Genomic DNA, 13,455 nt, shown 5'->3' with positions numbered 1-13,455 from the left:
GGCTGCATTTGGGAAGAACTAGACACTTCATTTAGATTAGGTTAGAATATGGCCTATGAACTTGTTTTAAGCCTTTGAGTCTTTACTACAGCACTTGAACAGAATAACTATTTAGATCTCAATGGATGGTTCATCGTAAATGTATTACATAAACCATGAGGTGATGGAGCTCCCTGTGTCAAGAGATCCTTCTGTTGTGAAAGTGGCATATCCTAAACCATATAATTAGTGTAGTGCTGCGTCTTTAAGGGAAAGTCACTGACTTACTAAATCAGCTGAAAAGGGAAAGAAAAAAAAAAAAAAGGTGACCATGTATGCTGCTCCAGAAAGCCTGACATGATGAAACTGGTGGTTTGGTGTTTTGTTTTGTTTTTCTCCAGACAAATAGGAGACCAATGGCAATGACAAACTTGATTCTAATTGCTGGCTTGTTGGGTTTGACACGTTTTCCTCTGTGTCATTGTGTGCCAGATATCATGAAAAGAGAGACAGGGTAAGACTGGAGTGATTGTAACAGTCACAGTCTAACATAGTCAATGGTGCTTGTGTTTTCAGAACCAATGTTATCAATTAATTAATAATAATAATAAAAAAGGCAAACACTAATAAATACTAAATCACAGTAACTACAGAAGAAATGAGCAAAACCAAACCTTCTCACAGCTTCCAAGAAAGACTGAGACTGAGTTTTGCCAAAAAGCAATCAGAAGGAAGTGAAGATGGTCAGTGTTACTCTGCAAAGCTTGTGGGCCTTCCTGTGAGGTGATCCTTCATTACCTGCACCCCCCTGCTACCATCCCAACAAGACCTCAACAAAACATCAATTACCTTGTTTGTGCCCCTTCCTTCCTTCCTTCCTACCTAATTATTCTTCCATTTTGTCGTACAAAAATATCTTTTTAGTTTTGTCACCCCCAAATGTCTGAGGTAGTATAAAAATGTGACTTCAGAGTCTTGGTAAAATGGCATACAGGCATTCCCCCATCCCTTGGTTTTGCCTCATCTTGCATTCATGAATGAACAGGAGACTTTCCCATTGTAACAAGTTTTTTTCCCTGTGTGTCCAAAAGTGTTCTCACGTGTTATTCTGGAGTGGCCACATTTTCCAAAAGGAATTCCAGTTGCTTACTGGTCTAATATGAGGGTCTCTCTCTAAGACTGGTTATCTTTGCTTTGAGAAGGTCATGCCTTCAATGCCACGTCTAGGGATATCTTATTTTTACAAGCTATAGGAGGAGCTGTGGTGGCCCTTTATTTCAAGTACACATCTATTTATGAAGAAACCAATCCCTGCTTCTTTATTGGAGTCTGTACTTGCAACTAGCCTTCCAAAAAAAAAAAAAGAAAAAAGGCATCTATGTAATCAAGCTCAAGACCTGAAGCAGTGCAATGCAATTTGTATCTTTACTGGTACAGAGGAATTCCCTGTTCTAAGCTAGAAAGTTTTTTTTTTTACACTGTTATTGAATGTTGAAATACACAACCCTGAGCAGTTCTATAAGAGTATTTGTTAGGCCCACCAGTGCCCTGCAACTGTGGTTACTTTATTTTTAAACTATCTGCTGCTTTACAGAAACACCTGATAACCAAGCAGGAATTTGCTTCTGGTTTGGATTCATAAGGCCTTGACACTTCATATTCCCCAGGAATTTTAAGGTGCTGGGGATCTCAGTACAAATGTTACCCTCTCCTGCTGCGAGTTTTTCTTGTTGGCTACCAGCCAGTCACTCACAATTCAGTTACTTCATTTGGGTGATGAGTTTAAAAGGAATTATAATAGACTGAATTTGTAGGACATGTTCCTCAGCATTTATTATTCGGTACAGCTTTTCTCCTTTGCAGGATGACTGTTGTCCCAGCACTTCATGAACCTGAAACAGGCTAGTGGGTGTAACTGCAATCTCTTCTCCAGCTGTGTGAGCATGCCTGGCCTAATAATTGTTCTATCTGAATCGGCGTCAAGTACGGTCACGCATTTTGCATATCATATTAGATCTCTGGTAATCAAGTTCCTCCTGTTGTTATTAAATTGTGTAGGTATAGGCAGAAGCCATGGGGCTGATCTTTGTAACTCCCAAGTTCTGTCAGATGAGATCAATGAGATCAATTCCTCCTTTTTCCAGAACTGGGCCCTAGAGCTTTTACTAGATGCTAGACATGTTCTATGTTGAGCTACTTTATATTTATAAAAGTACCCTTTTCAGTTTTTTTTTTTTTTTTTTTTTTCCTCTTCCCTGTAGTGGTATTTAAATGAACTGTGTGTTTAGACTATATTGTGGCTAATGTAAAAAATAAATCTGTTTACTGTATCTTTGAAAATGTCACAAAGCAGATTTCCAACATATGTATTAGATGTGGAATGATACTGATAAAGCTCACAGCTGTCCATCTCCTCGCTGAAGCTGTTTCCTTTTTCATGTTATTGCCAAACAAAGAAATAAAAGTTCTTCCAGCCTTTTCTTACAAATACAGTACCACAAATCCAAAATCAACTGTTGTTACTTTAGGCTCAGAGTTCTTGTTATTTTCCATGAATGCCAGGAAAATCTCAGGGCCTCTTTCAGTTCAGATGAAGTGCCACTTTCTTCTTGTTCTAGCTTTCCCATGCGCTAGCCAGCTCAGGATGATGACTGTTTCCAAGTCACACTGCAAGAGATCAAAATCAAAAATCAATTTGGACCTTTGAGCAAATTCTGTATTTTTGCTCCTCTCCTTTTTGGTCATCCCCCAACTGCTCATGAGCAGCAATGTTGACCAGCACTACAGAAACTGCCACAAAGGAGCCCCTCTTTCAGAAACATGGGCTATTTTTTAGCGTGGTGGTTTAACTATTATTATTATCAAAACAGGGATATTCTGACCTCTCCCCTTTGGATCTGAGTTGCAAACAGGACAGAAACACTGCTGGAAAACACTGGTCTTACTCATTTCCTTGACTGCTTAATTACCCCTCCAGGTGAATACATATTACTGTGACTTCCTAGATCTGCATGCCCTCCGTGCACCTTTTCTTTGACTAACACATTTTTGACCTTTTGTATTTTAATGAAAAATCTTCTGCCTGATGATAGTTAGATTGCTAATTCCCGTGCTGTTTTTTTCTTGGTTTTGAAGCTGGAAGACTACAACTGCCTGTTTCAACAGATACTTTGTAGTTACTCCCCTGACAAATGCTTTATCTTTACTCAGAGGTCTTCTGACAGAGTCTTGAGAAAACAGTACAGACTCATTATTTTACCACATCAGAAAAAAAGAATATAAAGTTCTCAGTTTTAAACAATGTAATACCAATATTTGATAGCAATAAAATATACAACTGAGACAACCTTGTGTTGTACAGCATGTCTGAAGTGATCACTGATCTGGTTTTAATATTTATGAATCCAGATTTGGCTTTTTATCTTGTCTGAGGTCTGCTGATTTTTGTGAATCTCTAGCTCATCTGTGCTGTGAGTTGGTTCAGCACCTGGGCTTCCAGGAGCGTAGGAGTCCTGCCAGAACAGGACTTTCACTTTAGTTCAGTTTGGAACAGCACGTAGCAAGTAGAGATGATCTGGGATTAGCACTAATTATTCAGGCTGATTCTGGGCCAAACTGCTAGTGCAGAAACACTTGCTCACCTCTGGATGTGCTCCACTGCTTCATTTAGGTTTACTGAGAGTGCTGCTGTACATACTTTGCTGGGAAAAAGAATTTACCTTTTATATGCCCAAGTTACCCTCCTGAGTTAACAAATCAACCAACAGTCATGACCTTGGGCCGTTTCTTATAGGAATACAAATTGATGATGGAGCTGTTTTTTATTGACTGCTTCTATTTACCAAAAATATACACAAATTACCGTTTGCCTGAACATGATAAAATGGATAGCGGGAGACTGCTTTCTCGTGGTTCAAAGCCCTCATGTAACTGGATTTGGCCTCCAAATCCTTTCTCCTCTTTCACTGAATTGTGTTTCTTGAGAAACTACCTGGGGAATTTTTGTTGCTGACTGCATGGGTAACTGTGACATTTCTGTCACATCTCTAAGACAGTATCTAACTTAAAACAACAATACAGGACTGTAAGAATGACTGTGTCAGAACTTAGCCCAGTATCCTGCTTCCAAAAGCAGCCACCAGCAAATATGTAGGGGACAGTAATAATAAAAGCGTATAGTGTTAGTTTCCTAGCATAGTTTCCTATCTCCCAGCAGTTTGTATCTTGGATACATCTGAAGACAGCAGTAATACCTTTGTATTTTATAGTCTTAGATAAATTTATCTTCCATTAATTCGTGCAGGTGTTTTCCAAATACTTCTGACACACACAGTATCCTCTGGTATTTCCTTACTTCAGCTCTGTATGGTATGGAAAATACCTATTTGTTTTTTTGTTTGTTGTTTTTTTTTTTTTTTTTTTTTTAGTGTATCATCCACTTGCTTGTTCCAGTTGAAGCCTGTAATACTTATGTTGGAATAGATGGTGACTGGTCAGGCCCCAGCCACCCCCCTGTGCCAAGCCTAATTTTGTAGGTGTCTGTCATGCTACCTCAGCTGTGCCTTTTCCAGGTAGAGGACTATTCACTTACTTCTCTTACAGAACTACAGAAGTCACTTTGTACACTTTATCAGCTCTGTTCTTTTCTCTCTTTCTGGTTGTATGTGTTTGTGTGTGTGTATATAAGTACTAGAGAGTGTATAAATTTACATAAATATGTCTCATTTTCAAGAGTGGGGCACAATGTGCTAGAGGAGATGAGAACTGCCCACAATATTAGAGATATGCCTCTATTCTGAGGCATAACAGGTTTTCTGTTTTGATCACCTTTATAATCCTTACTAGTACTCAGTTAACTTTTTCACCACAGTTGAAAACTGAACTCATGTTTTTTTGCAGAGGTATTATGAACTTGTTCCTTTTGGTAATAGACAGTTAAAGAGTCTGATGCCTATGTATTTTTGGCATTTTTTTCCCCTGGTGCATCACTTGACATCTACTTGGATTTCAGCATTCTCTGAGTTCTGTGAGGTCCTTCTGTGATTATTTTGCCAAGCATCGTAACTGTTGTTAACCAAATCACTTGGTCTCAGCAGGAAACTGCAGTTCACTGAGATTTCTCTGTATCTTTCATAGCTGTGGTAAACAGAATAGGTCCCAACTCAGTCCTCTGGGACTCACTGGTAAACTCTTTTCACTGTGAAAACCTACCCTTTACTCTTACTTTTTGTCTCCTAAACAGCTGTTTGTTCATGACAGGACCATCCTTTTCATCCATTGACAACTTAGTTTCAAGAGCTTCTAATCAGTGTTAATGGTTTATTCTATAACTTAATCTCCCAGTCTTCAGGGTAAAACAGAACCTCCAGTGTGTCCCTTCATCAAGTAAAAAGAGTTCTTGGCACAGAAATATTAAGTTCTTTTGCACTGAATTCAAATATAAAAGATTATATGTATATATATTTTTTTCTGCAATGCTTTTATAATCTCTGAGTGATCCCTTTAATCTTGATTTGTCTGACTGCCAGATTCTCTGGCATGCCTCCTTTTCCTCATGTATTTGAAAAAGTGTTTACTAGTTTTCATACTTCTAGCAAGTTCCTAAAAGTCTTTTTTGGCTTCTCCACTCTGTAGTTGTTGTTTACGCGTAACCTACAACAGTTTAAATTCCATTTCCCCTCTACTCCTCTGTTGGGCAGCACTTCAACTATTTGAAGAATGCTTCTTTGCTTCTAGTATCCCCTTCGCCATGCCGTTGAGGCAAGTCAACTGTCTCTTCCAGGATGGGGTCTTTCCGAAGTCTCTTAGTTCCCAGAATGCAGTTTTCTAACCTTCCTTGCATGTGATCTGTGTTCTTAATAGTGGTTGGTTTAATTTCTAAAGCTGCAGAATTGCTCTTCACAAGCGTCTTTAATGAAGAAGCTGTTGGAGCCAGCCTGAGTGATACTTGACCAACCTGCAGCATAACAAATAGTTTCCACTGAGGGACAGCGGAGGCTTTCACTTCAAACATGTCCTGCTATCTGTTTGCTGCTTTGGCTATTTCTCTATCAGGGAGGACCTACACTTCTTGTTTTTTGACTGACTCCTGGTTAGGGAGTGTCATGTACCTATTCAGCTGCTGTGGAGGAGCAGCTGCCTCAGATAGGCAGGAATGCAGCTGATATCTTGCAGTTATTCTGGCTGGGGTGTGGAGGGCAGGAAACTTTACAGCCCCAAACAGTCCCATGCTAGCCAGGGTGTGCGTGAGGTACTCAGTGCCTGCCTTTTCTTGGTCTTCACTGACAAGATCTCCCCAGGTCTTCATGCCTCGAGGCAGGATGCAAAGAGGCACAATTGCTGCTGGAGGAGGAGGAGGAGGAAGTCAGCAGTTACTGAGAAAGCTGGACCCTCACAGTCTGGGGGATGAAACAGGAGACATCTGAGTGTGCTGAGAGCTGTCTGCTGTCATAGCAAGGCATCTCTGAAAGGTTGTGGAGACCAGGGGAGATCACTGACTAGGGAAAGGCCAGCATTACACCCATCAACAAAAAGAACAAGGAGGATGCTGTGAGGGAACCACAGGGCAGTCAGTTGCACTTTGGTCTCTGAAGAAAACTATGGGACAAATCCTCTTGGATGCCTTCCTGGGGCACATGAAGGAGAAGGTGATTGGGAATAACCAGCGTAGATTTACCAAGGGTGAATCATGCTTGACCAACCTCAGCGCCTCCTAATAATGAGCCGACAAGCTCTGTGGGTGAGGGAAGAGCAGTGGCTGTCATCCACCTGGACTTGGGAAAGGCTTCTCACAGCATCTCTTACAGTATGGTTGTTTCCACGGTTGGGCATTGCACTGAGGCTCGGTAGATGACCAGAAGAGGGATGCCATGGTGGCTGCAGGCTGGAGGGTGTCTTAGGAGGAAAGGCAGCTTTTTCCTCGTTAGCCTGGAGAGGAGAAGACTTTGAGGACACCCCTATTAGCAGCCTTCCAGTAGTGAAGAGCCTGTCTCTGTCTCCTCTCTTTATTGAGGTGTGTAGTTCAAGGATAAGAGTTAGTTGACCTAAACTGAGTAGTTTCCTAGGGAAATTAGTCTCCCCTGGGAGGCCAGTCAGACTGAAATAGGGACTCAAAGGCATGCCAGTCCCAATCCTTGTGGGCTTTCAAGATCAAACTGACAAAACCCTGAGAAAACTAGCATAAATTCAGTGCTGTCTCTGTTCTGAGCAGGTGGCTAGACTGGAGCCTGAGAGCTCTTCCAAGGTGAATTATTGTACGGTAGCTTGTATATGCTACGAAATCCAACAATTTTGGAGATTCTTCAGACACCCTTGTGAGATCTACATGGCCATGCTTACGTTCCTGGTTGTGCTTAGGATGTTGACACACAAGCCAATGCTCACCCAGTGTGAGTTCAGTTCCTTTCAGCTGCCCCGTGGTGTCTCAGCAGCTGGCATCTCAGGTCGGCTACAGGAGGTAACATGAAATCGTGTCTGGTTTGGAACAAAACCGAGACCTGCTGGGAACTGACGGCATCAGGATGGAGGATGCCCTGCACCACGGCCGCTCGGCCCGCGCACCTTGTGATCCCCAGACAGGCTAAGCCTCTACCTCCCTATGGGATCTTATTTTTTTTTTATCCTTACAAAAGCGTGCTGTGACAAGAGCCAGATGGCCTGTTACCATGAGAGAGGGAATCGGCTCCTCCGTACCACAGGGCTGCGTTTTCACAGCAAATACTTTCTGGCTCCCAGAAGCACAACGCGGCAGCCCAACGCCTACCAAACGCTTTCTCTCGCAGCCTGCTCTGCGAGGCAAATTTCCTGAGGCGCCCGCTCCGCCCGGAGCCGGCAGGGGAGGGCGGCCCGGAGGCGGGGGGAGCCGCGGGCAGCCCGCTGGGGCCGGGCAGCGCCGTGACGGGGCCCGGCGGCTGCCCGCGGCCGCCTGAGGGGCAGCGCCGCGGCGTCCCCCGGCCGCGGGGAGGCGCGGGGCCGGGCCGGGCGGTGCGCAGGCGCCGGTGTCGGTGTGGGTGCGGGTGCGGGTGCTGGTGGGGGCCATGGCGGCGCTGCGCCTGCTGCGGCGGGCGGCGGGGGCGGTGCGGGGCCGGGCGGCTGCGGGGAGCCGCGGGGCCGCCTCGGGGGGCCGCCCGCCCGCCGTGCCGCAGCGCATCGAGGAGAAGCGGCGAGCCGCGCTGCTGGGCGGCGGCACGGCCCGCATCGAGGCGCAGCACAAGCGGGTGAGCAGCGGGGCCGTCCCACCGGGGGGCGGCACGGCACGGCGGGACAGGACAGGGGAGCCGGCCCCCAGCGCCCTCGCCCCGCCGCGGGCCGGTTGTGGGTTGGGTGTCAGGAGCTGTCCCGTAGGGGAGCTTGGCCGGGGCGGCCCCTCAGAGCGGCGGTACCTGTTGCTCGCCGTGCCAAAAGGAGGGTTTCCGTCGGCTGCGGAGCGCTGGGGCGAGGGGCAGGGCAGGGAGAGCGGCGGCGAGGGTCTGGAGCGAGGGACCCGAGGGGAGAGCGCGGAGCTGGAGCAATGGAAACAGGGCAGGGGAGAGGGCAGATGGGAGGGACGACGACTGCTGAATTGTGAGCCTCAGAATTTAGGCAGTGCCGAGGAGGTGGCAGCACCGTTTCCCTGCTGCTGTTCGGTGTTTCTGGACGGGCCCCAGAGGTACTCGATGGCCTGGCAGCAGTAGCTGCTCACCTGCAGGCTGTGTGGGTGCCCACTGTGCCCGTCAGCGAGTTCCCTCCCGGAGACACACAGCATCGGAAGGAGTTCAGGGCTTACCAAGTTAGTTGGGGACACTGACATACTGATATACAAGCATTTCTGTTCATCGAGGGCCCTCGAACATCATATCCCGTGTTTCATACCGATTAAACATACAGCTCGCGTTCGTCCTATGTTTGTTCTCTTCGTGAACTTTTTAACCCTCAGGCCAGAAGCTCTGTAGGGGAGCCCTGGTGCTTGAATGTCGTGTTGAGGCAGAGTCCCCAGGAAGAAGGCAGTGCGGGTGCACAGCTCGTGCTTTGTAGCAAGCCCTGACCTCTGTATGTGGATGCTTACCTGGCTTGGAAGTAAATTTGTTTAGAAGGTGAAGTTTACAAAAAGAACCATCACTTATTGCTGCTTGGCATCATTAGTACTGAGCAAGGGCCATGCATACCTGGTTAGTTAATTAGGTTCTTGGCCCTTGCTGTACTTTTGCCTGCGTTGGTGGCCAACAGAAAAAGAACCAAAGGAACTTGTCAGAAAATCCCTGCAGGCTGTTATATTTCCTTTTTCTTTTCGCTTGACACGGTCAAATGTCATTGAGGGTCCTGAACTGTTGGTAAAGGCTGGTTTAGCTGCAGAATGGCTCCATGGTTCGGAATAGAACAAAGGCCTTAATATCGTTCAAATGCGTAAGCAAAAATAGCTGTGATGCTATTATATCTTGTTGAAAAGACGCTGAGATTGTTTCCTTTATCTTGTGGCAGTGCTGTTCAAATAGCCAGCCTTCTTTTCAAAGCTTGGCTTGTGTTATCTTTGTTTTTAAGGAGGATAATCACTTATTTCCAGATTAGGGGCGTGCAGTTGCTTAGTGGGGCCAATATAGCAGATGAAGCAAGGGACTGTTTCATTCAACTATGTCCACCGATGGTCAGCAGAGCCAGATCTACCCGATGGCTGCATTAATTGTTGCTTGCTCCATTTCAGGGAAAGCTGACAGCAAGAGAACGAATTCTTCTGTTGCTGGACCCTGACAGTTTTGATGAATATGACATGTTTGTGGAACACAGATGTTCTGACTTTGGGATGGACTCTAGCAAGAATAAGGTATTTTGATTTCATATAACTCTTTTTTCTTTGTCCTTTGCTGTTCAGCCATCTAAGCAGTTGAAAATACTCTTCTGTTCACACACAGCTTATCTTACTGTTTTGGGTTTGGAAGGGGTTTGCAAATGCGCTTTTGTCACTTGTAATTTCCTTTTAACTGTTCACATGGTTTATTTTTCCATTGTTTAAACTTAATAACTTTTTTAGAAGATGACCTGTTTGGTTCAAATATCTCCTTGGATATGTCTTAGATAAATAATAATTCAGATCTATATTTATACTTGCCAAACTACAGAGTCATAAAACCCTTTAGGGCCTTATAATCTGATGCGTCTGGAAATTCAAGCAGTTATACTGGTCTGTTAACAAGCTGCAATCTGCTTCGCTTATGCAGTTTGTGATACGTGGCCCTGTATCCTGAACCAACATGGTACGTGAGGTTTGTCATATAGAGGAACAATCTGTGGTTCCCTGAAGTCTCTCACAGTAACATCAATGCCTGAAAAAATCCCTACACAGGCAAAGTATTTTGTTGCAGTGCAGTACAGAAGTGGCTGACAAACATGCTGGGATGTGTAGACGGCTAGTGCAGATGAGCCTGTTCAGTGTGAGTCCTCCTGTAGCAAAAGGCCCTCTTTCCTGGGGGTTGTACTGGTTTGGGATGTGGTGAGAAGCTGCTCCATGTGTGTTGCTGCCCGGTGCTGCATACAGTGGCTGCAGCTTCTGTTTATGCGCTAATTCAACCATTGACGGTTCTGTAGTCCTTCAAGTTGCAGCTGCACGCTGTGGGTGTCATGCTAGATGTTCTCTGCTCTGGTTGAGTGCAGGAGCAAACACCTTTTTTTTCTTTCTTACTGTTCCCCAGCAAATTGAATGAACTCCTGTGCTACCTTTCATCACGGTGTTCAATGCTGCATCCCACAGTTCTGATAACAAGGTGCTGTTTCTGAAGATAGGAGGAGCAGCAAAGTCCCCAGGGTGACAACAGGGTTAATTTTTTCTGTGTCCTTCAAAATTCACCTTTCAGTGAGCTACAGATTGTGTTTCACGACAGTTTTTGACTTATTTGGTGGGCAGTGAGCTGGAACATTAGTTTAGCATTGAATTTCTCTGGGTTTTTGGAAGTTTCTGAAGGTAGTGTGAGGATTGCACTCGCTTCCAGGACACTCTATGGGCTGCCTGGGCAGTTAGAAGTCATCTTTGAGATACGAAGGCTGGAACTGGAGATGTGTTTTCTGCTTTCCTGCACGCCAAAAACCATAAACTGGTAGCAGTGCAGCTTGAGAAAAGCCCAGAAACAGGTGTGACCTTCCTGAGAACAGATTACCTTGTGTGTAAATGGGCCTTAGAGTGGACCCTACACGATCCGCTTTTTCTGCAAACAGCAAAAAGCATTGAAATGCCTGGAATCCCTTTGTGACAGAGCAGTAAAGTTCATTTTTCTGCTGCTGTTTTGAAAGACATCTATATATTTAGTCAAAAGCAAGACTATATTGATAAGGAGATGTTTAAGATTCACAGGCTGTGTTTCCTCTTCCAATTCTTTCTTCTTCCCATATTTGCAGACTGAAAAATAGGACAGATCCAGCTTAAGTGTTTTCAGCTATATTTATGACCTGAAGAAAGGTTCATGCACTGTGTCTCTTCTTTCAAAATCATCAGCTGGTTCTAATAAAAGGTACATCCTATCTATGAGGGCATGGTTTGCCTTAACTCCAGATGTACTGAAATTTGCGGGGAAATTGCAAAATTCACAAATCTTTATGTGCATACACAACTAATATATGGCATTACCTCCACTCTTCGTTTTCAGAAATGAGGCAAGTCATTGTGGATCCCCCACTGCAAACATGAAAGCCCAGCCCTTTGAGAACACTGGTCTTTGCCCTGACCTAGGAGTCAATACAGATTAATGTGTTTTTCTTTTAATGGGTGTCATTGCTGCTCTGATTTTTTAAATTATTGTTTTAAATTAATTTTACTTATTTTTAATGTAGTACCCTGGAGACAGTGTGGTGACTGGCCGTGGACGGATTAATGGGAGACTGGCTTATGTTTTCAGTCAGGTATGTTCCTGCTTCTCATTTTCTTTAAATAGCATTAACTTATCTTTTGAAATAAACTAACGACATTTCACCATGACCATGTAGTAATATACCTGTTTACCTTCTGCCAATTAACATGAGATAAATACAACATCCTGTGGGGAGAAGCAGGGCACTTTCAGACAAGAAGAGGCAAAAAAAGCCTTTCTAAAAACTTTTTTTTGGCAAGAGATGAGGTCATGGACAAAGTTGAGATGAAGCAAATGCGGAGCCAGTGAGAATGTTCTGAAGTCAGAAACTGTCACTGCTTCAGTGTAATGCCATGGGGTGTTGATATGCTGAGAGACTGGAGGAGCCCCCCCAAAATGCAAGGAGTGAATTCGTGGAGGAACCAGCGAGCACAATGTGCTGGAAGCATGTGAGAATTTGGGCTGTGTCACTGCAGCTGGCTGTGCATGGCTGGGTTCTTGGAGCAACACAAGTGTCAGCGGGCATCTTACTGGGAGCTCGGGGAGCCACCTTACTGGGAGCTCTGGGAGCTGCCATCCCGTCTGAAGCTGCGGAGCCAGGGCTTCCTGCCGGAGGTGTCAGCTGGAACTGCTGGTAGAGGGTACCCAAGCAACCTTGAACTTTTTTTTTTTTTTTTTTTCAGATTTGAAATCTGTAATTAGTCAAAGAGAGAGATTAATTGTACTTTTTGTGTTAAAAATATTTCAGAGGGAACACCATAGATGGAGATTTCTTTTAGTTAAGTCTTAGCACGGTGAAAGAAGAGCTTTCTTGTCATTCATTTATACCTGTCCCTCTGTTCTGGGCAGCGAAGTAGCCCTGGTTCAAATCGCCACCATAGGCACTAATGGTTTTTGCTTTGTGACCTTGGAGCGAGGTGTGCACCCTGCCTGTTTTGTCTTTGGTATGTAGTCCTTCCAGGGAAAGGCATTTTTGATACCAGGGCCTGAACATAAGATAGAAGCTGAACAGAGGCCTTGTTCAAAGAACAAGATTAAAGGTCAGTTTTCATATGAAAAGAATTTAAATGTGTGCCCTCATTTAAAAAAAAAAAAAGGAGAGAGAGAGAGAAAAAAATTAAAAAAAATGTGTTCCTCTCCAAATTCAGCTGCTGCCTGAGATGTCACTTCCTTTTTAGTTCAACTGCTAGTCATGGTGTTCTCTGTCAACACCATTTTTAGAGTTTCTTCATCTCAGTGGGAATGCATCAGTGAAACTCACCAGATGTTGACCTGCTCTGTTGGTGCCAGTAGGTGTCAATCTCCCTTTTCCCTTCTGGATTACTCCCAGGGCCTCCTGTTTGTTCAAAATCTGCCCAGGCCCAGGGGTAGCACCAACACTCAGTTTTGTCTGACACAGTCACTGCAGCACCCATGAAAGAATAATAAACTCTTGGAGCATAACTCATGAGTATAGTATAGAGCAACATCACATTTTCAGTTCTGGATTTCTGCCTGTTTGCAGATTTATCTTACTGCTGCTCCTTGCAGCAGGATCCTCCTTGACATGAATTTTCTCAGGCTTACTCCAGTCTACTCCACTATTGGTAAGTTCCTCCATGAAGGAGGAACATATATTTGTAGAGAGTGTTTGCTTGAAGAATAATAAAAGTAAGTGAGACATAGC

The 13,455-nt window shown here is 44.5% G+C and overlaps 1 protein-coding gene across 1 annotated transcript in view; it reads left to right on the top strand.

Annotated features, from left to right (window-relative positions):
* Positions 1-7,981: 7,981 nt before the first annotated feature.
* The window catches only part of PCCB (propionyl-CoA carboxylase subunit beta), a 28,074-nt gene continuing 22,600 nt past the window's right edge, over positions 7,982-13,455 (top strand). The window contains exons 1-3 of the mRNA XM_082767762.1: positions 7,982-8,195; positions 9,656-9,775; positions 11,773-11,841. Of these exons, the coding sequence (XP_082623888.1) occupies positions 8,016-8,195; positions 9,656-9,775; positions 11,773-11,841 (369 nt within the window). The 5' untranslated portion in view covers positions 7,982-8,015. The remainder of the gene's footprint in view (positions 8,196-9,655; positions 9,776-11,772; positions 11,842-13,455) is intronic.

This window comes from Aythya marila, assembly GCF_965140915.1.
Source record: "Aythya marila genome assembly, chromosome: 9".
In the NCBI taxonomy this organism is placed as follows: domain Eukaryota; kingdom Metazoa; phylum Chordata; class Aves; order Anseriformes; family Anatidae; genus Aythya; species Aythya marila.
The sequence above is the reverse complement of the archived record's forward strand: the minus strand, read 5'-3'. Positions and strand labels throughout refer to the sequence as shown.